Source organism: Coregonus lavaretus (assembly GCF_964263955.1).
Source record: "Coregonus lavaretus genome assembly, chromosome: 4".
In the NCBI taxonomy this organism is placed as follows: Eukaryota; Metazoa; Chordata; class Actinopteri; order Salmoniformes; family Salmonidae; genus Coregonus; species Coregonus lavaretus.
Genome location: NC_139991.1, coordinates 44,180,006 through 44,204,821, shown reverse-complemented (window position 1 = coordinate 44,204,821; position 24,816 = coordinate 44,180,006). Strand labels below are relative to the sequence as shown.

Genomic DNA, 24,816 nt, shown 5'->3' with positions numbered 1-24,816 from the left:
TCGTGAGGTGGCAGGGGTGTTCTCTACTGTGACCGCCTGGCTTCCCACTGGGAACAAATTGGTTGAATCAACATTGTTTCAACGTAATTTGTCAACGTATTATGACATGGAATCAATGAGGAAAATGCATTAGATTTGAAAAAAGTAATCAATGTAAACTGTTGTTTTGAGTGTGAAATTTCAACCACAGGATTATGTCATCATGGTAACCAAATTTCAGCATAGACAACCTTGTATAAAATATGTTGAATTTGTACCTTTAAAACAATGTCAGATCTTCAACATTAAATCCACTATCAGAAGGAAAACAAACTATAAGCTCAGCAGCACCTCCTACTGTAGAATTGATATATCTACAGCTACAGGCACTCCCGAGTGGCGCAGTGGTCTAGCTGTGCCACTAGAGATCCTGGTTCGAATCCAGGCTCTGTCGTAGCCGGCCGTGACCGGGAGACCCATGGGGCGGCGCAAAATTGGCCCAGCGTCGTCCAGGGTAGGGGAGGGAATGGCCGGCAGGGATGTAGCTCAGTTGGTAGAGCATGGCGTTTGCAACGCCAGGGTTGTGGGTTCGATTCCCATGGGGGGCCAGTATGATTTTTTTTTTTTATGACATTTTTTCACATATGACATTTGGTACCCTGGTTTGGTTTCCTGGAGCGTTTGTGAGAATTTTACAGTATACGTTTTGCTTTCACAAGACCTGAAAATAACAATTTCAGGGTGCGATTAGCAAGACGTAAATTCTACATGAAGTTAGCGAGCTAGCTTGTTCACAACGTGCAAAAAAGTTCCACGCAACACGCGCTGCCGTGTCACAGTACCTGGTACTTTGGTCCTGGATCTTGGACCCGCTATTCACGCAGGTCCAGGATTTGTTTGGGTTTCACACATGCTTTATAGCGTGGATCAGGGTACCAAACGCTCCAGGAAACGGATCATAAGGGGATATGTGAAAGCGCCCTTTATCACTCATATAACATCAATGATGCTATTTAGGCCAATATAGCATTTGCAAAGTCATCAACAGCTATTGTTTCAATTCAACCCAGAATTCAACTAAAAATCAACAATACAATAGGCCTAGGCTAGGGTTTCAACCCCTGATTTCAAATGTTATGATATTCAGTGATATTGAATTGTGTTTGGTTGTCAACGCAATCAAATATAAACAGTTGAAGGAGATATCTTCTGCTTGTGTCACGTAACTGATGTGGATGCAGTGGTGGAGTCAAGCGCAGGACAAGGAGGCTAAGTCCAAAATGACTTTACTGATAATGCACAAAGACAAAACAAACGGCCTCAAAAACAAAGGAGGCGAACGATTACGCACACACGCGTAAAACACTAAACATCAATCGAGACACCAATCGGACAGGCGTACAATTACACACAACTGCAAACAAACCAAAAGGGAAACTTATAGGTGACATAATCAATACTCAATATACGAAACAGGTGCACACACAAGACCAGACCAAACAAACATCGAGAACATCCAGCGGTAGTAGCTAGTACTCCGGTGACGACGAACGCCGAAGCCTGCCCGAGCAAGGAGGAGGAGCAGTCTCGGCAGAATCCGTGACAGTACCCCCCCCCTTGACGCGCGGCTCCAGCCGTGCGCCGACCCCGGCCTCGGGGACGACCAGGAGGACGCGGAGCAGGGCGCGTGGGATGACTACGGTGGAACTCAGTCAGGAGGGATGGATCTAAAATGTCCCTCCTAGGCACCCAGCACCGTTCCTCCGGGCCGTACCCCTCCCACTCCACGAGATATTGTAGACCCCCCCATCCGACGTCTCGAATCGACCGGACTGAGTACGCCGGAGCCCCCTCGATGTCCAGAGGGGTGGAGGAGTCTCTCTTATCTCACTGTCCTGGAGTGGACCAGCTACCACCGGCCTGAGGAGAGACACATGGAACGAGGGGTTAATGTGGTAATCAATAGGCAGTTGTAACTTGTAACAAACCTCGTTCAATCTCCTCAGGACTTTAAATGGCCCCATAAACCGCCGACCCAGCTTCCGGCAGGGCAGGCAAAGAGGCAGGTTTCGAGTCGAGAGCCAGACTCGATCTCCAGGTGCGTACACCGGACCCTCACTGCGGTGGAGATCGGCGCTCGCCTTCTGTCTACGGATGGCCCGCTGCAGATGGACGTGTGCAGCGTTCCACGTCTCCTCCGAGCGCCGAAACCACTCATCCACCGCAGGAGCCTCGATCTGGCTCTGATGCCATGGTGCCAGAACCGGCTGATACCCTAACACACACTGGAAAGGGGTTAGGTTAGTAGAGGAGTGGCGAAGAGAGTTCTGGGCCATCTCTGCCCAGGGGATATACCCCGACCACTCCTCCTGCCGGCCCTGGCAATAGGATCTCAGAAACCTACCCACATCCTGGTTCACGCTTTCCACCTGCCCATTACTCTCCGGGTGGTAACCCGAGGTAAGGCTCACCAAGACCCCCAAGCGTTCCATGAACGCCCTCCAGACTCTAGAGGTGAACTGGGGACCCCGATCAGACACTATATCCTCGGGCACCCCGTAGTGCCGGAAGACGTGGGTAAACAAAGCCTCAGCGGTCTGTAGGGCAGTGGGGAGACCCGGCATTGGGATGAGACGACAGGCCTTAGAGAACCGATCCACAACGACCAGAATAGTGGTATTCCCCTGAGAGGGGGGAAGGTCCGTGACAAAGTCCACCGAGAGGTGGGACCACGGCCGTTGTGGAACGGGCAGGGGTTGTAACTTCCCCCTGGGCAGGTGTCTAGGCGCCTTACACTGAGCGCACACCGAGCAGGAGGAGACATAAACCCTCACATCCTTAGCTAAAGTTGGCCACCAGTACTTAGCGCTAAGGCAGTGCACTGTCCGGCCGATACCTGGATGTCCAGAGGAGGGTGACGTATGAGCCCAATAAATGAGACGATCACGGACCTCGAGCGGCACGTACGTCCGACCCACTGGATACTCTGGGGGAGTAGGGTCGGTACGTAACGCCCGCTCGATTTCCGTATCGACCTCCCACACCACCGGTGCCACCAGACAAGACTCCGGCAGTATGGGAGTGGGCTCAATGGACCTCTCCTCTGTGTCATACCGCCGGGACAGGGCGTCTGCCTTACCGTTCTGGGACCCTGGGATGTACGTTATCTTAAACACGAACCGGGTCAGAAACATGTTCCACCTAGCCTGACGAGGGTTCAATCTCCTAGCTGCCCGGATGTACTCCAGGTTACGGTGGTCAGTCAGAATGAGAAAAGGGTGTTGAGCCCCCTCAAGCCAATGCCTCCACACCTTTAGGGCTTGAACTACGGCTAACAGCTCCCTGTCCCCTACGTCATAATTCCGCTCCGCCGGGCTGAGCTTCTTAGAATAGAAAGCACAGGGGCAGAGTTTAGGTGGCGTGCCTGACCGTTGCGACAGCACTGCCCCAATACCGGCCTCTGACGCGTCCACCTCTACCTGGAACGGTAAAGCGGGGTCCGGGTGCGCCAGCACCGGAGCCGAAGTGAACAGGTCCTTCAGTTTACCAAACGCCCTGTCCGCCTCAGCTGACCACTGCAAACGCACCGGACCCCCCTTCAGCAGGGAAGTAATGGGAGCTGCCACCTGTCCAAAACCCCGGATAAACCTCCGGTAGTAATTGGCAAAACCCAAAAACTGCTGCACCTCTTTAACAGTGGTTGGGGTTTGCCAATTACGCACGGCTGACACACGGTCAACCTCCATCTTCACCCCTGACGCGGACAACCGATGACCCAAGAAGGAGATGGACTCCTGGAAAAACAGACATTTCTCTGCCTTGACATACAAGTCATGCTCCAACAGCCTACCCAACACTCGGCGCACCAGTGCTACATGCTCGGCCCATGTAGCAGAGTACACTAGGATGTCGTCAATGTACACTACTACACCCTGCCCATGCATGTCCCGGAAGATCTCGTCCACAAAGGATTGGAAGACCGAAGGAGCATTCATTAACCTGTATGGCATGACGAGATACTCATAATGACCCGAGGTGGTACTAAATGCTGTCTTCCATTCATCTCCCTCCCTAATGCGCACCAAGTTGTAGGCGCTCCTGAGATCCAGTTTTGTGAAGAAACGCGCTCCGCATAATGATTCAGTCATACTCGCAATCAGAGGAAGAGGATAACTGTATTTAACAGTGATCTGATTGAGACTACGGTAATCAATACACGGTCGCATGTTGAAATGAACATCTCAACCAAATATTACCCAATTATCCATGTTGAAATGACGTGGTGTGCCTAGTGGGTGGGGACTTGGCAGGGTTTGTGAAATGTGACAGGGATTTAGTGAGTTGGTCTGCTGTGCCTCAGGGCCTCAGCTGCAGGTCCAGTCACGGTTCTTCCTCCTGTACCTCTTTGCTTCAAGGGACTGACAATCGAATGCCAACAACAACTCATCAAAACGTTTCACTGCTTCAAAATGCATCACAACACATTACTATTATTGTGCATTCAACCATAGAACTGTATATCTAACTCAAGAGCCCTGTGGTCGTTTGTCTATGAATATTCTGAATCGTGTTTGAATTTGAGTGGAAAACATGTTTTGAACAATGTTGAACAGATTCCATGTTGACAATGCCCCAATCTACATCAAAGAGAAAAACATGTTATTTCCAGATTATATTCAATACCTTTTCTAAGAATACTTCCATTCAGTGGACCCTTTTCCCACCAAGACTTAACATAACATAGACTGTAATGGTGTTCTCACTGTTATTTCATTGCCTGAAACGAAACGCTGGAAGGTTTGAAGTGTATGAGGTATGTTTGTGCCACACAAAGTGGGAGGAGTGGGAATGGTTAATCGCCTGAGGTAAATTGCCCCTGTCTTTTTTCTCTTTTGCTGCATTGCCTCTTTCTTGTTGTTGTGTTGTACCATTAATTAGATTTACCCTGCTCTGCTCAACCCAATCCGTTTAAAGTCTTTGACAGAGGAAGGGAGAGAGAGCGCAAGTGAGAGAGTGGGGGGGGGGGGGGGGGGGGGGGGGGGGGTTGGGGGGGGGGGGGGCAAGGGAGCAAGAGCTGGAGCAAGACCAAGGAGGAGGAGAGAGGGAGACTGACAGAGATGCTACAGCTTATATTTGGATGTATAAAATGCTCCAGGCAACCATGTTGGATGGACAAAGAAGAAGAGCCTTGAGATAATTTGGTGAAAGCAGTCAAACGGTTGGATTGTTTGTAGAGTGATACAGTGGGGGAAAAAAGTATTTAGTCAGCCACCAATTGTGCAAGTTCTCCCACTTAAAAAGATGAGAGAGGCCTGTAATTTTCATCATAGGTACACGTCAACTATGACAGACAAATTGAGGGGAAAAAATCCAGAAAATCACATTGTAGGATTTTTAATGAATTTATTTGCAAATTATGGTGGAAAATAAGTATTTGGTCACCTACAAACAAGCAAGATTTCTGGCTCTCACAGACCTGTAACTTCTTCTTTAAGAGGCTCCTCTGTCCTCCACTCGTTACCTGTATTAATGGCACCTGTTTGAACTTGTTATCAGTATAAAAGACACCTGTCCACAACCTCAAACAGTCACACTCCAAACTCCACAATGGCCAAGACCAAAGAGCTGTCAAAGGACACCATAAACAAAATTGTAGACCTGCACCAGGCTGGGAAGACTGAATCTGCAATAGGTAAGCAGCTTGGTTTGAAGAAATCAACTGTGGGAGCAATTATTAGGAAATGGAAGACATACAAGACCACTGATAATCTCCCTCGATCTGGGGCTCCACGCAAGATCTCACCCCGTGGGGTCAAAATGATCACAAGAACGGTGAGCAAAAATCCCAAAACCACACGGGGGGACCTAGTGAATGACCTGCAGAGAGCTGGGACCAAAGTAACAAAGCCTACCATCAGTAACACACTACGCCGCCAGGGACTCAAATCCTGCAGTGCCAGACGTGTCCCCCTGCTTAAGCCAGTACATGTCCAGGCCCGTCTGAAGTTTGCTAGAGTACATTTGGATGATCCAGAAGAGGATTGGGAGAATGTCATATGGTCAGATGAAACCAAAATATAACTTTTTGGTAAAATCTCAACTCGTCGTGTTTGGAGGACAAAGAATGCTGAGTTGCATCCAAAGAACACCATACCTACTGTGAAGCATGGGGGTGGAAACATCATGCTTTGGGGCTGTTTTTCTGCGAAGGGACCAGGACGACTGATCCGTGTAAAGGAAAGAATGAATGGGGCCATGTATCGTGAGACTTTGAGTGAAAACCTCCTTCCAGCAGCAAGGGCATTGAAGATGAAACGTCGCTGTGTCTTTCAACATGACAATGATCCCAAACACACCGCCCGGGCAACGAAGGAGTGGCTTCGTAAGAAGCATTTCAAGGTCCTGGAGTGGCCTAGCCAGTCTCCAGATCTCAACCCCATAGAAAATCTTTGGAGGGAGTTGAAAGTCCGTGTTGCCCAGCGACAGCCCCAAAACATCACTGCTCTAGAGGAGATCTGCATGGAGGAATGGGCCAAAATACCAGCAACAGTGTGTGAAAACCTTGTGAAGACTTACAGAAAACGTTTGACCTGTGTCATTGCCAACAAAGTGTATATAACAAAGTATTGAGAAACTTTTGTTATTGACCAAATACTTATTTTCCACCATAATTTGCAAATAAATTCATTAAAAATCCTACAATGTGATTTTCTGGAAAAAAATATTCTCATTTTGTCTGTCATAGTTGACGTGTACCTATGATGAAAATTACAGGCCTCTCTCATCTTTTTAAGTGGGAGAACTTGCACAATTGGTGGCTGACTAAATACTTTTTTCCCCCACTGTAAGTGAAGGGGATCAGACAATTATAAATAACCACCTTTTAAACCAACATTCTAGGAACAAAGGAAAAAGCCCCCTCTCCACAGCTCAGTGTGGCTAATAGGGGTTGCAAGGCCAGAAGTGATACAATGGTCCATTGAAAAATATGTGTATCCAAGATGTTCTGCCTTGGGCTTCTAAAAGTAACAATTCATTCTTTGGCGTCACAAGGTTACCTGTTGTGCTAAATGTGGTTAAGACTACCTTGAAAAGAACAACAGGTGCATTTGTTGTAAACACATTCCTAAGAGTTTTCAATCTCTTGCAAGATACTCAGCACTGCATAATATGGATATGGTCATTCGATTGGATACGATTTACTCAAGTTATTTTACACATGTACTTTATACATATACAATGTACATCACCTGGGACATTGATCCAATTCTCAACAAAGGGGTCAAATTCAGTTGTTAATGATGTCGGAAATGAAAATAAACCTGTTTTCATTACATTCATTCACTTCTGTCCCTGCCGTGTCCCCTTCTTCCAGCCAATTGTGGTTGTGAAGGGAAGAGGAAGGGTGTGATGGTTCAGCCCAACCAGGGACCAACACTTTTGACATCCAGTGTAGTTCAGCTTCTGGCCACCTGTGAAATGCTTTCAAATCAAGCAGTGTTTTGTTTTTGTTTTACTTGTTCAATTGTTTTGTATAAGTTCAATTCTTGGAATGCACAAGTTTGTTTTGATATGCATTTTTTTTAAATAACTAAAAAATTAAAAAATTATAATAATTCACTTCAGAAAGTCAAATAGAGCAGTCATTTGATTATTCCTCTATATGAAAGCCAGACACTTTTTAAGCCCTTTGAAACCTTTTGAGACCTTTTTTCAGCAGTAGTCGCAAGCAAAAGAGATTAAAGTGTGTGCTTTTGTGTGTTTTTGTGTATGTGTGTATTACAGGAGAAGGACACCCTGAAGTCGTCCGACAAGATCTGCAGACAGCTGATATTCCACCTGACCCCTCACTCCAAGTGGATGAGACAGAGCGTGCCCAGGAGGAAGTCGCAGGCCTGGTGAGTCCGTCTGTATACCCGTTTGTCCATTTTTTGCTCGCACATCCACTCACCGGGACAGCTACTGCCATAACACCAACGCAAACAAATAAACAGCTAACAGCAAACTGACATCAGAGCCGTGATACATGCCCTAAAACCTTCTAAACCCACTAGCATCTCTAAAACAAGACAGTCTCATGTTCAGTGTGTGTGTCAGTGGTAAGTCACTCCTGACATTGGGCTAAGGCGCTTTACTGTGCAATACCTGCAAGGATTTAATGTGTTAGATCAGGGCTCTCCAAACCTGTTCCTGGAGAGCTACCCTCCTATAGGTTTTCATTCCAACCCCACTTGTAACTAACCAGATTCAGCTTATCAACCAGCTAATTTGTAGAATCAGGTGCCCTAAATTAGGGTTGGAGTGAAAACCTAGAGAATGGTAGCTCTCCAGAATCAGGAACAGGGTTGGAGTGAAAACCTAGAGGATGGTAGCTCTCCAGGAATCAGAGGATGGTAGCTCTGCAGAATCAGGAACAGGGTTGGAGAGCCCTGTGTTAGATAATTATACAGCATCACCAGCTGCCACCAAGTCTACTAAGTTATTGTCTTGGGGTCCTATAATATAGGCCTGTGTTGTAGCCTATTGTTTGGGGCAGGATATCATGTTCACTTGGTGCAGAATCAGTTTCTTGGGGTGTGTACTGTAGCCTCACTGCACAGCTTGACAACTGTCGTGGTGCTGTAGACTTATCTCACCCAGAAATAAACGAACGGATCAATCCTAATGAATAACAGAAAGGTTTTAATGAAAAAAAAACATCAGACAGATCCAGCTCGAGAAACGCTGTGTAAAGAATAGACAGAACTGCAAACGCTCTCCAGCTCTAATTGGCAAGCAGGTTCATTTGAGGGGAAGAAGGGAGGAAACAATCTAATGATCTTCATGTGTTTCCCTCTCCCTGAGCAATTAAACTAGTTTGTGAGATGTTTGATAGCCTCAGTCGAACCTGTCTCCTTGTTGCAACGTTTCAAAAGAAGTGTCAACAATAGCAAGGCTGGCTCTCCCACTGTGTTCATTAGCAGACTCTGCTCTGGCAGCAGGCTCCTCGCTGTAAACCATCCTTCTTCTCATAGCCTCAACCCTTTAGCAGACAGCCTCTCTTCTCACTGCCTCAACCCTAACTAACTACCCAGCCAGGCAGCCTCAGCCATACTGCGCTGGAACCCCGTCAACCAGGGTTTCCGTTAGCCGGTAATAGCTACCAGTCAAAGTACTGTAAATACATTTGACTGGTCATGCTTATTTGTGTATAGGTTCATTTGCATAATTTAGTGGAATTAAATTGGCACGTGTACAGTGTATTCGTTATGTATCTTATTTATCACATGCGTACAGCATACAGATACAGAGCCTTTGAGTGTAAAATCTCAAACAGCAAATGCATAGGCAACGGAAGGCAGGCTTCATCAGCAAGTCACACACCACTTTACAATGAACTGGAGGCAGTATGCATTTTGAAAACATATACTTAATAGTTTGAAACCTGATTGTTTTAATACATGTCTTACCTTGCTTCTAAGTAGCCTAGCCAAAATCAGACCATATCCGTGGAGGCAATTATTTAATATCAACTTTCTTTCATTGTCCAGTAGCCAAAGGCACAATATTAGTCCTATTAGCAATCCATGCTAGTTGTTGCATATAAGATCTCCCCTCTTTCTCTGTCACATGAAACTACTCGAATCTGCAGTGCCCTTTTTACAACGGGGTTTTCCTGCTAATTGCATTATAGAACAAACATTGCTGTGCGCATTGCTGCGCTTAGCTATAATGTGAAGAAATAATAGTTTATCAACATTTTAAGCTAAACGTTCTGATCTGTTGCATCAGATTCATTGGTTTTTTATGTTTTTTTTATGTAACCTAGGCCTACTAGTCGTATGAATTTGGGCTCTATCGTCCCCCAACTGTTCCAGAGTCTGTTTGGAATAGGCTATTTATTTCTCGACAAGCTGAATAGGTATATTTTGTTCTATGGTAGATTGACATAGGCTAGTGATTTTGCTGTTCGTTACTCATCTTGTTGGCTGAGGAAAAGTAAATGTGTACAGTTATTCTAACATCTTCAAAGTGCACATCAGAATTCGGTAAGAAGGATCGCACATCGTTGCATCCTTAACTTGCATGTTCTGTTCATATGAATTGCCATAATCTAAATGTGATTTCTGGCATTTTAAGCACTGTGGATGGACGCCCTAATCAGGTTACGCACCCAATGCATATGGGTCTGGTAAATTTCTCAAATGTCTGGTAAATGAAAATGCTGCCGGTCAAATATCCGGTGCCACATTTTCCTAACGGAAACCCTGCCGTCAACCCATTTCTATTCAAGTACATTTCCAGGCTTAATGAAAAATATCAGAAGACTTTGGAAGAGTTTGTGCTGTGAATATACTAGCAGCATTTAGATTTCATAATGGTTTCACTGTTTCACTGATAATGGGTATTTAATAGTGTTTGATAATTGGTTACGTTTGATAATGGGTATACTTTACATAAAGTGATGCTTTTCCTCAATTTATGTCTTTATGATATAGAATAATCTTCCCCTTCTATCCTCTCTATCTCTCTCTCTCTCTCTCTCGCTCACTCTCTCTCTCTCTCTCTCTCTCGCTCTCACGCTCCCTCTCTCTCGCTCCCTCTCAGGTTGGTCCTATTTTTAAATATTTTTTCTCACTTCGATTTTTTTCTATTTTTTCTTTCTTTCTTTTAAGAGTCCATTTTGTTCAACAGTTGCCTCACAGAGAGAACAGAGCAGTTCTGTGGTCTGAGCTGGGGCTCTAGGGAAAACCTTCTGTCATAGAGAGAGAGAGAAGGAGAGAGAGGAGGGAGGGAGAGAGCGAAGAGAAAGGAAGAAAAGAAAGAGAGAGGCGACACTGCAAGGTTACCCATTAGAACCCCTGTGTTTCTTTCATTCCTCCCACCTCGTCTTACAGTAAATAGGTTACAGCTATAGATCTGTTCTCTCATGTATAGGAAAGAAAATACTTATTACATGTGCAATAGCATGATTTCCAGCAACAGAAAATGTAATTATTTTCACAGAAGAGATGGAATAGAATCCATTCTATTAGTTTCAGAGCTCATGCATAAAAATGAAATCCAGACCTTGCTTTTTTACTTCAGTCAGCTCAGTCTTAGAACACTGTGTAAGGTGTAGAGCCATTTTGTCCTTTATTGTTTGGAATCGTGTCCCAGGAGAGTTGAAAGTCTATTCGATTCTTGTCCGCAATAGCAGGTTATAGGGTCCTCCTTACAATTAATTTGCTGAGTCCCCCTGAACATGTTTATAATGTTTTTTAAATCTGCATTGGATTTCAAATTAATCATCTCCACATTCTTTATTACACTGAAATTGCTCTTCCAGCACAATCGGAGAGGATTGCGCTCAAATAGCAGATGTTATTTCATTACTTGTCTTTACTGCCAGGCAACCATTGACAACATCCAATGATGAATCTAGCTCAATATAAATAGGAAGAAGCACTGCCTGCAGCCAATTTAGTGCATACCGTAAGACAACATTTCCCATGTAGTAATAAATGCATTGCACAGTACTAGCTGATGAGAGTTTGAAAGTTATAAATGAAGTCAATGGATATGAGTTACATTCTCTATACTGTGTTTGCATGCACAGTAAATATATACATGGTTCTACTTCTAACCCAATTGTTCACATAAAGTTATATAACTTTGGGGCTATTCTTTTTAGGACTTTATATGGTACTACATTCATACTAAACTCAGAATTAAGAAGCTTTATCAGCTGCATGGGTCAATGGTTGTCCAAGTATCCCAATAGAAAGCATTATCAGCTTTAGGTGAATGGTGAAAAAAGTAAGATACCTGCTTTGAATGCTTTATGGCTGTCGGCTGTTAGCACAGGTCTTATTTTACATTTACATTTTAGTCATTTAGCAGACGCTCTTATCCAGAGCGACTTACAGTTAGTGAGTGCATACATTTTCATACTGGCCCCCCGTGGGAATCGAACCAACAACCCTGGCGTTATCAGCTGTGGATGTGGGTGAATATAATATACCCACTCTGACTCCATCTGTCTGCTACACGTGAGGCTGTCCGCCAGCGGCTCTGATATCTGACCCAGACACAGGCTACAGGGTCAGACGATTAGGTTACATATAGTACTAAGCACGCATTTGACAGCCTGTTCCTCACTGCTATCCCTAGCACACTGCTGGCACACTTACAGTACACACAAACCTTTGCACACACACACCCAGACATCTACACACATCCACATACACTCTGGCGGTGACATGAGGTAACAGGTTTATCCAAGGCAGGTGGTGTAGGTAGGGTTTGAGTCAACTCAGCACGTGTCAAGCCCCGTTTGATTGACTGGCAATTTTACAGAGTAAAAAAAGATACTGCCAAGGTTACTTTTGCACATCCCATGCAATGTAACTTAATTGGTCTTTCTTGCCTATTTTTGTCCCTCGAATTCACTCATACACTCACAAGGACATTGTAGTATGCTTTTCATTGGCTTGCCTGTTCAGCTAAGCATGCAGTATTATATACAAATTGACATTGATTTACTCAGGCAGTTCAGGTTAATTAGCTACCATGCTCAGGAGCACAACAGCGTTCTGTCATGCTATTGCTACCACTACCTGTTGTATCACTACCATGGTTCAGTGACTCCAGCAGACTTAAGAGTCTAGGCCAAAGTTGTTCATGATACTGAAGCACTTCTCCTTCATTTATTTATTTACATCACTCATCTGCCTGTTGCCCCAGTGTCAACTGTCTCGGCAGGCATCCCCTGAGGTCTATCTACATAAAGGTCACGACAACTCTGACTCATCTCTCCTGATCCTTTAATAACCTGAGAGACATGCTCAAGGTGAGAAAAGGAGGTGAAATGAGTAAACAATATGTGGGAGGAAAACAGAAATCTAAATATAGAGTTCCTTTTAGAGTAGAGTGAAATGCTTACTTAGAATGAAATACATGAAATGGAGAATAAACAAGGGAAATGTCTTAGTAGGTCACAGACTGGTATGTCATTGCCTCAAGTTGTCTATCCCCTACCCATTTGATTTAGTATAATTGTCTCCTCCTCTTATAGATTAAGTAGTTGTTCTAGTTTCTTGTATACTCTAGATAATCCAATCAATCTCAATTTCTAACCTCCACCTTGTAGAGAGACTTAAGGACTCAGCCATGGTCCTTATCCATAATTCATGACACATTTCCCAATGAGCCCACTGTATATCTGTGAAAACGTATTGATCTGATATTAGAGCTTTTGATTTGGGTCTTGCATAGGAAAAAACTTGTTACATGTTGAAAATATTGAAAACCTGAAAGATGAATCAAAGAGCATTTCTGTTGCTGCCTGGTCTGACTTTTACATAGAGCAAATCCCCATTGCCTCCCAACTACCATCAAGCACCACTGTCTCCCTTTGGAATGCTGCACTTTAATGTTGGTTTCATAACCGTGCCTTGACATTGCAGACAGGGGCGCAGTCTTCCATGATTTAGTATTTAGTAGTTTATTAGGATCCCCAATAGCTACTGCTAAAGCAGCAGCAACTCTTCCTGGGGTCCAGTTACAGTTATGTAATGCAAACCCTTTTCCATGCAGCTTTAGTTGGAAACTGAAAACATGGCAAATAATGTACCTCTACAATTGTTTTTTTCGTACACTCTTAGAAAAAAGGGTTCCAAAGTGGCTCTTTGGCTGTCCCCATAGGAGAACCCTTTTTGGTTCCAGGTAGAACTCTTTTGGGTTCCATGTAGAACCCTCTGTGGAAAGGGTTCTACATGGAATCCAAATGGGTTCTACCTGGAACCGAAAAGGGTTCTTCAAAGGGTTCTCCTATGGGGACAGCCAAATAACCCTTTTATGTTCTAGATAGCACAAGATTTGTCTAAGAGTGTAGAGTACATGCTCACAGACAGGTATAGAGATATGTCTTAACATCTGTAGCTCTAGATACTGAGTAAGCCACTGTCAATGATTAACTTTATTAATTTGATTTTTTAAAATCCCTTTGTGAACTTAGTACAGATACAGTAGATCCTATTAGACATTAGAGAGAGGGAAACAGTGAGTGTGGGAGAAAGGTTATTACGGTTTATAGTTCATGGCTTTGCTTTACCTTGCATTGTGTTACTGTACGTGTGTTCCTTCATGTTGTGTTGTGTTCCCTCACGTTGTTGTGTTGTGGTGCATGTCGTTGCACGCTGCGCTGAGCTGCCACTCCAGCCTGTGCTAGGGGAACCCGGTGGCGTGCTGGTGTCAGGAGGGCCCATGAGAGTGGCTGATTGGCGGATTAGTGGAGGGAAGGAGGCGTTGGTTGGCACTGAGACACTCTGCCCCTCCCTTCCCTCTGAGACCACAGTGCCCTTCTCTGGGCTAATTCAAGCACCCTGGCAACACCTGTGGAAAAGCCTGGGGGGTCCCATAGAGCTGGATCATGAAGGGTTGGTGGAAGGAGAGGACTCCTTCAGAGACTGTTGGATGAGGCTTACTTAGTAGTGGGTGGGTGGGTTTAGGGGTGAAAGCCTGTGTGTGTATGATCGTATGCGTGCCCAATCGGAATGATAGCTTGGCTCGAACCAAACTTGTTGTTCGATATTAGCTTCCAAGGCCCTGTGGCAAAGTTCTGAATCATTGCATGCACATCCATTTGTGCAACGGGCCCAGCAGCAGTACTAAAATGTTGTAAAATATTTTCACTCTGAAAAGCTTCTCTGTGGTGTCCTCTTTTAAAACCACCCAGGCCAATGAATCTGTGCCCTATCTCGCCAGTGCCCCCCTGGCTAGCCAACAGACTGAAAGAAAGGATAAAAAACAGCACAATGAGAGAATTCCACTCCTGGTTTGGTGTTGAAAGAATAGATTAGTTAGGCTCAGCCAACCCAGACCATCCACCATTTATAATACAGATACCCAGAGGCAAAACAACCTGGATCGATATCGTGAATAAACAACTCAGGAACTCAGGACCAAAGCGTTGATGAAGCAGACATTGATCCAGCCAGATCCACCGGGCCTCTGGGATCGCATTCCACATCCAATGTTTCTCAAGTGCCTTTATTTCATTCGGCATGAAATGAGTCAAGTGTGTCTTTGCATGCTCAGCTGAAGTGTAGCCGACCGGAGGACATTTTAATTTGTATTACCTAGCTAGGCCCTCTTCCCAGTTCCCTGAGAGACTCACATAGTGCATATTATTTATGCCTGAGCAGCTTTTCTAGCATATTGCTGGAGTGTCCTGCTACGGTGGCAGGTAGCCTAACGGTTAAGAGCATTGGACCAGTAAACAGAAGGCACGTAACCCTAATTTCTCCTGTAAGTCGCTCTGGAGTGTCTGCTAAATGATGTAAATGTACTGTATAGTAAATGTCTAAGCATGAGTTTCTGTAAGTCCACATCCCTCACTGCAACTCCTTACATTTATCAAATGAGACTGAGTCATCCCACCGTTTGGATATTTAAGTGCACAAAAACCGTTCAGTAGGAATTAGTCTATATCCACTCTCTATGCATTACTGATTTATGGGGGTAAATGAAGGGGAATGTGTATTCTATGTGGGTGGACAGATTTCAAGATTCCCCATACATTTGCATTTATCACTCACCACCCACCCCCAGATGCTTTAGGTGTTGTGTGAAAAGTGTCTGCTAAAAGTTTACCACATTTCTTTCCAAAACAAGTTTTCGTGGTGACAGAAATGTTCATCCCCCACTTTCCCATTTACAGATATATTGCGTACCTTTGAGAGAGTTAAGTCATGCCAGGGTTTTCCTGAGGATAAATAATTGGGCGGGACAAAGAAGGCCAATGCTGATGACCACTTACCTTCTGTCCACCTGGAGAGAGGCTACACTGAACATAGCCATTAGCCTCAGTGGGTCTAAAATTACCCTGGCAGACAGTAGTAGAGTGGTAGAGATTAAAGGAGAGGATGAGAAAGGGTGAAGGTGAAGAAAGAAATCAATGGGTCCGCTAAGGTCTTTACTGGAATTGCTATCAGTACAGCCAAGAAGACAGAAAGGAGTTTAAGTGACCAGAATTAACTTAACTACCAGAGTTTAAAAGCAACACTTACACAGTACACCAACATCCTGAATACAAATTCACATTTTAGCAGACACTCTTACCCAGAGCGACTTACAGTTAGTGAGTGCATACATTTTTCATACTGGCCCCCCGTGGGAATCGAACCCACAACCCTGGCATTGCAAGCGCCATGCTCTACCAACTGAGCTACACGGGGCCCACATGAACGTTGATGTGTGCTGAAACAGGGAATAGGGGTTGCATGAAGAGAGCTCCTCTGGCTGACACATGACTGTTGTGACTGTAGAGGCAGAGGCTGTCTCACCCTGTAAATCTCTGGATTTGTGGCGGCAGGTCTTGAAATGGATGTTACCATAACTTAGCCTGTATGATCTCAACCCAGAGCTGTTTAAACTGACACTAAATCACAGGTGATGGCCTCACCCTATTTCACTGAATGGATTGTTTATTGAGAGCGTTAGAAGCTGATAAAGATATAGTTCTGGCTTTAGATCTCAGCTTTATGCCCCCGTGTTTGATTTTGAGGATATCTTACCATAGACTTTACAGCCCTTTCCTCAATAGATAACATAGATGGTCATATAATGAGAATGAGGGTCCATAGTCATCCTTATTAAAAATAGGACTATTTCCTATAGGAAAGAACAACTATGAAAAGCAATCAGCCAGAGCAGCTAACCCTACATTATCCTGTCAAATGTAATATCAAAATGTAGATTTCCACATAAATAGACATAACCAAAAGTAATTATTTATCATGAGAGGGCCGTAAACAATACCTAGTAATGCTTATACTGCCAGAAAGATTAAAAATCTCACCTTTCTGGTCAAAATAGTTATAAATTGCTGAGGTGTAGTCACTTTTGAAGACACAAGCTCAAGTACAAATATGAAAATATGAAAAACCTTATGATTTCTTTCCTATTCAACAAAAGTGGGGGAATAGGGCTTGAAATTATTGAAATGCTTTCTAGTTATATTTGTTTATACTAATACCTCAGAGAAATAAATGTGTTTAACAAGTAATAAAAACAAATTTGGTCCCATATTCCCAGCACGCAATGACTACATCAAGCTTGTGACTCTACAAACTTGTTGGATATATTTTCAGTTAGCTTTGGTTGTGTTTCAGATTATTTTGTGCCCAATAGAAATTAATGGTAAATCATGTATTGTGTCATTTTGTAGTCACTTTTATTTTAAATAAGAATATAATATGTTTCTAAAGATTAATGTGAATGCTACCATGATTACAGATAATCCTGATTGAATCGTGAATAATGTTGAGTGAGAAAGTTACAAAGATCATAACCCCAAGACATGCTAACATCTCACCATTACCAATAACAGAGACGCCATTGAAATGGCTTGTCACGGTCGTCGTTAATAGAGGAAGCGGACCAAAGCGCAGCGTGTCCAAGAAACATGACTTTATTGAAATAACGTAACCAAACAAAAGACGACTCAATGAAGTCCAACAGTAACACTGACTGAAAAGGAACAAAAACCCACAAACCAAGGAGAAACCACACAGTTTAAATATGGCTCCCAATCAGAGATAACGAGCCGACAGCTGACACTCGTTACCTCCGATTGGGAGTCATATGACTAATCAAGAACAATCACCCAACATAGAAATGAACAACTAGAATCCCCAACATAGAAATACACCCAAACAATGAAATTGAACAACCCTGGCTCAATAATCAAAGTCCATGGAGCCAGAGTGTCACAGTACCCCCCCCTAAAGGTGCGCACTCCGGGCGCACCAGCATACAGTCTAGGGGAGGGTCTGGGTGGGCGTCTGTCCATGGTGGCGGCTCTGGCCCAGGTCGTGGTCCCCACCCCACCTTAGTCACTATCCGCTTCCGTAGCCCCCTCCACCTGACCACCCCCCAATTAAACCCCACTGGATTAAGGGGCGGCACCGGACTAAGGGGCAGCACCGGACTAAGGGGCAGCACCGAACTAAGGGACAGTACCTGACTAAGGGGCAGCACCGGACTGAATGGCGGATCCTGGCTGGCTGGCTCTGGCGGATCCTGGCTGGACGGCTCTGGCGGATCCTGGCTGGACGGCTCTGGCGGATCCTGGCTGGCGGAAGGCTCTGGCTGATCCTGTCTGGCGGAAGGCTCTGGCTGATCCTGTCTGGCGGAAGGCTCTGGCTGATCCTGTCTGGCGGAAGGCTCTGGCTGATCCTGTCTGGTGGAAGGCTCTGGCTGATCCTGTCTGGCGGAAGGCTCTGGCTGCTCCTGTCTGGCGGAAGGCTCTGGCTGATCCTGTCTGGCGGAAGGCTCTGGCTGCTCCTGTCTGGCGGAGAGCTCTAGCGGCTCCGGTCTGGCGGACGGCTCTGAAAGCTCATGGCAGACGGGCGGCTTTGCAGGCTCAGTACAGACGGGCAGTTCCTGCGGCGCTTGGCAGACGGACAGTTCAGACGGCGTTGGGCAGACGGGCAGTTCAGACGGCGTTGGGCAGACGGACAGTTCAGGCCCCGTTGGGCAGACGGGCAGTTCAGACGGCGTTGGGCAGACGGACAGTTCAGACCCCGTTGGGCAGACGGCAGACTCTGGCCGTCTGAGGCGCATCGTAGGCCTGGTGCGTGGTGCCGGAACTGGAGGTACCGGGCTGAGAACACGCATCTCAGGGCTAGTGCGGGGAGAAGCAACAGGGCATACTGGACCCTGGGGACGCACCGTAGGCCTGATGCGTGGTGCCGGAACTGGAGGTACCGGGCTGAGGACACGCATCTCAGGGCTAGTGCGGGGAGAAGCAACAGGGCATGCTGGACCCTGGGAACGCACATAAGGGCTAGTGCGGAGAGCCGGAACAGGGCATGCTGGACCCTGGGGACTCACATTAAGCCTAGTGCGGAGAGCAGCAACAGGACGCACAGGACTCGGGAGACACACAGGAGGCTTGGGGCGTGGTGTAGGCACTGGTGGGAAAGGGCTGGCGATGCGCACCGTATCCCTGGTGCGAGTGGCCGGAACAGGCCGGGCCGGGCTGGCGAAGCGCACCGTATCCCTGGTGCGAGTGGCCGGAACAGGCCGGGCTGGGCTGGCGAAGCGCACCGTATCCCTGGTGCGAGTGGCCGGAACAGGCCGGGCTGGGCTGGCGAAGCGCACCGTATCCCTGGTGCGAGTGGCCGGAACAGGCCGGGCTGGGCTGGCGAAGCGCACCGTATCCCTGGTGCGAGTGGCCGGAACAGGCCGGGCCGGGCTGGCGAAGCGCACCGTATCCTTGGTGCGAGGGGTCGTAACAGGCCGGACCGTACTGGAGGCACACACCACTGGCTCTACCCCGGGAACTGGAACGGGCCGGACCGGACTGGATACACACCTCAGTCTCTCACGCCGTGCCTCTACATCTCCTTTCCCTACTTTGGCCAGTGACCCCCGTAACCTGGTTGCCTCTTGAATTCGCCCCTTCTCTGCCTCCGTTAGCCCCTTCGTCCAAGCCATGTGCCCCCCCCAAAAAACTTTTTGGGGTTGCCTCTCGTCCTTCCAACGATGATGGCCCTGCTGACGCCGTTGCTCCTCTCGCCGTCGTCTCTCCACCGTTTCGCTCCATGGACGGCGATCCATCCCATCCAGGATCTCCTCCCAAGTCCAGGACCCCTTTCCATCCAAAATCTCCTCCCATGTCCAGGAAGCCTTTGGAGCTGGGTCCTGTTGCCGCTTGACACGCTGCTTGGTCCTTTGAAGGTGGGTTTTTCTGTCACGGTCGTCGTTAATAGAGGAAGCGGACCAAAGCGCAGCGTGTCCAAGAAACATGACTTTATTGAAATAACGTAACCAAACAAAAGACGACTCAATGAAGTCCAACAGTAACACTGACTGAAAAGGAACAAAAACCCACAAACCAAGGAGAAACCACACAGTTTAAATATGGCTCCCAATCAGAGATAACGAGCCGACAGCTGACACTCGTTACCTCCGATTGGGAGTCATATGACTAATCAAGAACAATCACCCAACATAGAAATGAACAACTAGAATCCCCAACATAGAAATACACCCAAACAATGAAATTGAACAACCCTGGCTCAATAATCAAAGTCCATGGAGCCAGAGTGTCACATGGCTGATGACTCGATATAATTTCAGCTTTACGCACGAAGTGATTTCGTCCCTCTGTGACCAAGAGAAAGTGGTCTTGTTTCAATTCAACTAAATTATTTTGTATTTTTTCATGTTGTGAGCTCTAAATCCATCTGAGAACATTACAGTGAGATGAGACTGCTTTATCTGCAATCGCTAGGCTCTCCGTTTCATGTGCAGGATTGCAAGCAGAGCTGTAAGGTTCACAGCCAGAGGAAATCGATCCTTTGTCTGGCTATGCCAGAAAATGTGTTGTTCCCTATGCAAATGAGGTGTCAGATTTCACATACTGCATCTCAGCTGAGAGCGGAGAGCGGCATGTGGAGAGGGACAACCAGAGTGTTCACGGAGTGCACAGCAATTGATGTTGCGCCGTTTACAGAGTCCTCTGTACACATAAATGTTGTCCAGAACCGGTCCAGAACCGCTCAAAGTCCCCTAAATAAGGGACTTAACGTATATTAAACCAGCTAATATCTTTACAAAGGAGGGTCCATTCTCATTTAGGTTCCTGTGCTGCAGTATCAATTCCCTCTTGATGGAATGGATAGATGGATATCCCTCGCTCATTTGCTGTTAAATGAGACCTAATACAGGAAAAGCTCAGTGTTCTTGAGATGCATCTTACTTATTATGCAGACAAAAGCTGCTTTGAAGTTCTTTGTTTTGTTTATGTTGTAGAAACTGCCGGTCCAAGTAGAATGATACTGCTGGCCACAAGCAAAGTGGGTACATTAAATTAGAACAAGAGAGAATACTTTTTGTTGTTTATGTTATTTTATCTTTTCATGGTAACGGGCAGTGAGAAAGGTTGGCTGTGCCCATGAGTCCGAACCAAGCGGAGCCCTAGGCCTGTGGGTGGCTTTCTGCCCACCTTGCTGGGAGGCATTGGATTTGGATGGCGGTCTGAGACCGACTCTGCTGCTCAGCCTCATTAAAACAATAGTACAGAGAATATTCCCCTACGCCACCCACACGCCCCGTCGCAGTCGAACTTCAACAGGCTCTTTCCTTCTTTATTTCTCTCTCTCTCTCTCTCTCGCTCTTTCTCTGTACTCTCTTTTTCTCTCTTCCTACCCCCCCCCCCCCCCATTTGCTCTACTCCCCCCTCTATCTCTCCTCTCTCTCTCTCCGCCCACACAGTGAGCTGAGAAAGCAGGATGCTCCAGCAGGAACTGGGAAATACCCACATCCTCTGAGCCCTCAAGCTGCCAAAATACAGCACAACACAAAACGAAAGTTGATGCATGGCTCTGTTGGCTCAGGAGGTGTAGCCTACATCTTGCAGATCTTGCACAAAGCAAAAGCCCCAGAGCCACTCTGCTGAGGAGAACTAGGGAGAGACAGATGGGGCTCCCTGGCATTTAGAGGGGAGAGTGAAGGAGCAACCAGTCAATGCCAATGAGGTTTATTACCATATAGAGGAGTGGCAGAGTACACCTTATATTCCTATGGGGAAATCAGCTTGCCATTCTAATCCTTAGGGGTTATTAGAGAGAAAAGGATAGCAAAATAAAAACAGATCTTACAACATACAGAGCAAAATAACAAGAGAGCAGCCCAGACTGGGAATGCAGAGGAAGGGAGAGTGGAATGGATGGTGATCGAGGGAAGGAGGGAAAGCGAGAGTAGGAAGTAGAGAGAGGGAGTTGAATTATAGCCCACTCGAGGAATCAATAACCTCTCAAATCTGAGCTCCAGTTAGCTGCTGCGGGCCTTTCCCTGGCTGCTCCAGAGCAGATAGGCTGACAGATGTGAGGACCACAGGCAGCCCATTTATGAAGCTCCTGCTCCCACACAACCTAGGAGCAGGAGGGGAGAGGAGAGGGGGTTCAAACCCCAGGAAAACAGGACTGTGACTAAGAGGAGAGGGAGGGACCTCAGGCTAAAGTGTACACGTCTGGAGTGTAACCTAGTACATCCTCCCAGCGAACTACAGAAATGCTGTATTTATATGGAAATCTCTCTCCATGCCCACTTTGTCATTGTCAATTGTTTTAAAGACTTCCTCCCCCTGACTTCCTCCTACTGTAATGTCCTGCTGGAGACTAGAGCAGGGAGCTCAACCCTCGCCCCAAATCCATAACATATTCTTCCATGACACATCTAGAGTCCTGCACTTCAGTGCCACCTCCGCACGGTACAGCTGCCTCAGAGCTTTCAAATGAATATTTAATCAGACTATGGCAGGGAGCAGGTTTTTGTTTAGTGCCTCTATTCTGTATAGTCTCAGAGCTAGTGAGGGATGTGATGATGCACCATGACAGAGACAGAGGTCCAGTAGCACCACTCTTTGAACTCTCCATACACTTTGAACTCTCCATACACTTTGAACTCTCCATACACTTTGAACTCTCCATTTACTTTGAACTCTCCATACAGTTTTATTTTTTATTTCACTAGTCCAGTCATTTGAAGATTGGTATGATCATTAAATGCCATATCCTTAATTTGCCATCACCACAGATTCCATCTTCTTTTAAAACAGATTGCTCTTCTACTATATGCTGAGATAGGGTTGAGTAAATCACATTGTCAGCAGTGCCAGTTTGATGCCTCTTTGCCCACTGACAGCTCTGTGGAAAAGGGACAGTATAGCCAATGTCAGCCGTGCCCTGTGGAAAGTGACTTTTTGAATTTTTTGGGCTGTTCTGAGGGAAGAAGGGAGGGTGGGAGAGAGGGAGAGAGAGAAACACACACTAATACATGACATTCACCAAAAACACTTCTCAAAACAATTCTCCCAATTCTCTTACATTCTGTTTTTATTGCCTGGTTGCAGTGGGACCTCTGTTCCCGTGTCATGTTAAACAACATCCATAGTCCCCCATAACAGGGCTCTCTGTACATCGATAAAGACAGGCTCATTAAGTTAAGATCATTTGTTTTCACACGCTAGAGGATACCTATCTGCCAATATAGGATGCTTGGTCTCAGCTTCGTTATCATGTATACTAAATGGCTATTCTGTGCTCTAGAGTCTGAGAACCAAAACAACTTGCATACAAGATTGGCTTTTCAATTATATTCTTTGTGTAGTTTCTAACCGTCTCTGGTCTTTCCTTTCACAGTCTTAAAACCACACTGAAGAAGAAGCTGACCAACGACATGGTCAACCTGTCTGGCATCCCTCTGTCTGGCCGAGACGTCCACCGGGTGGCCTACTACCTCCAAAGTAACGGCGACTTTGTGTCGGCCGTGGACCTCAGCTTCACCGAGCTGCAGGACGAGAGCCTGCGTCTGCTGCTACCCCACCTGGGCTCCATGCCCAAACTTACCACCCTGGCAATCAACGGCAACCGTCTGACGGTGGGCGTGCTGAAGGACCTGATGGAGATGGTGAAGAACCCCCTGCAGTTCCCCAGCCTGGCCTGGGTGGACCTGGGCAACAACGTGGACATCTTCACCGTGCCACAGCCTCTCCTAGTGGCCCTGCGCAGACGCTTCGGCCTCCGGAGCAGCCTGCCCACCATCTATGAGTACAGCGAGGTGCAGGTCTATAGTAGTTATACCCTGGAGACCTCTATTGAAGAACCCAGCCTGTATGAAGAGGAAGAGGGGGGAAAGAGGGAGGAGGAGGAGGAGGGGGAGGGGGAAGAGGATGAGGATAAACTGGAGCTGGAGGCGTGGGGTGTTGGGGGGAAGGTTATATCTACGAATGTGGCTCTGCACTACTGTGAGAGGTGATGGGTCAGAGCCAGCGCAACCATTGAGCATTGTGTATTGACAAACCTTTGTACCCTACTGTACCCTCACCTTGCCCTGAGTCCTGTCTCCCGTGTCAGCATGCGTCATCATGACAGGAGAAGCTTGGGGTCAGCATTTTCATAAAACACCCACTAGGAGAAAACACTGTGTTGTGTTGTCCCTTTGTATGTTCCGATTGCAGAGACCTCAAGCCAGTTTCAGGAAAACGTACAGTTATTTTGTTGGTACAGACATTGGTATCCTAGGCACTGCAGTGACGTTGTTACTGTGTCGTCCTGCGAATGTCATTCTTTATGAGCAAAGGAATCTTAAACAACAAGAACAAGACAGATTAGATTTCACCTGATTGTTTTGGCTTTCTAATGTCACATATTTTTTTTCTAATGTACTTTCATGTAGCACATGCAGACTGGATGACACAGTGGGAGGTTTTGTTTGCATAAATATGCTGCTGTGTTTTATTGCACAACACACAACATTGACTAAACGCTGATTTCAGAACAGATGGTTTTAATTCACCAGATTCCCATTCATCAAAGAATAGTTTTTATTTTCCAAGTAGAGCAGCCCCGATGAGGCTGTGAACCTCTGAGTGAGCCTCAGCTGGCAGGTTCTGGGTCGGGCTGCCCTGGGCTGGGATCTGGGGAGAGGACATCCAGTCTGTCTGTCTGGGAGGGAGTGTGTTTGGGCAGCTGATGAACTGATTGCTGCCTCTGTCAGGTCATGTTAGAGATGACCAGAGACAAATGCTGGGGAGATTAACCATGTTTCTCATAGCAAAACGGAATGATCTTTCGAGTGCATCTTCCACCATGGGTTATATGAAAGATTATATTTGTAAATCGTACCATAAAGAAATAAAATGTGCCCCACTTGTTCAAATGAAAGGCAAAAATATTGAGATGATGAATGATAATTAATTTTTCTTTCCTCTGTACTGCTGTTTGCACATAATATGAAACTGAATTGTGAATGAGGATCAGAAGGAGCATGTTACAGGTGTCCATCACCTGTTCTCTTTAGATG

At 46.2% G+C, this 24,816-nt stretch overlaps 1 protein-coding gene across 1 annotated transcript in view; it reads left to right on the top strand.

Moving 5' to 3' along the window:
* The window catches only part of LOC311128311 (leucine-rich repeat-containing protein 75B-like), a gene marked incomplete at its 3' end in the record, with an annotated part of 54,608 nt that extends 30,839 nt beyond the window's left edge, over nt 1–23,769 (top strand). Inside the window, exons 3-4 of the mRNA XM_084160401.1 lie at nt 7,765–7,877; nt 23,154–23,769. Of these exons, the coding sequence (XP_084016527.1) occupies nt 7,765–7,877; nt 23,154–23,769 (729 nt within the window). The remainder of the gene's footprint in view (nt 1–7,764; nt 7,878–23,153) is intronic.
* Between the last annotated feature and the right edge of the window lie 1,047 nt (nt 23,770–24,816).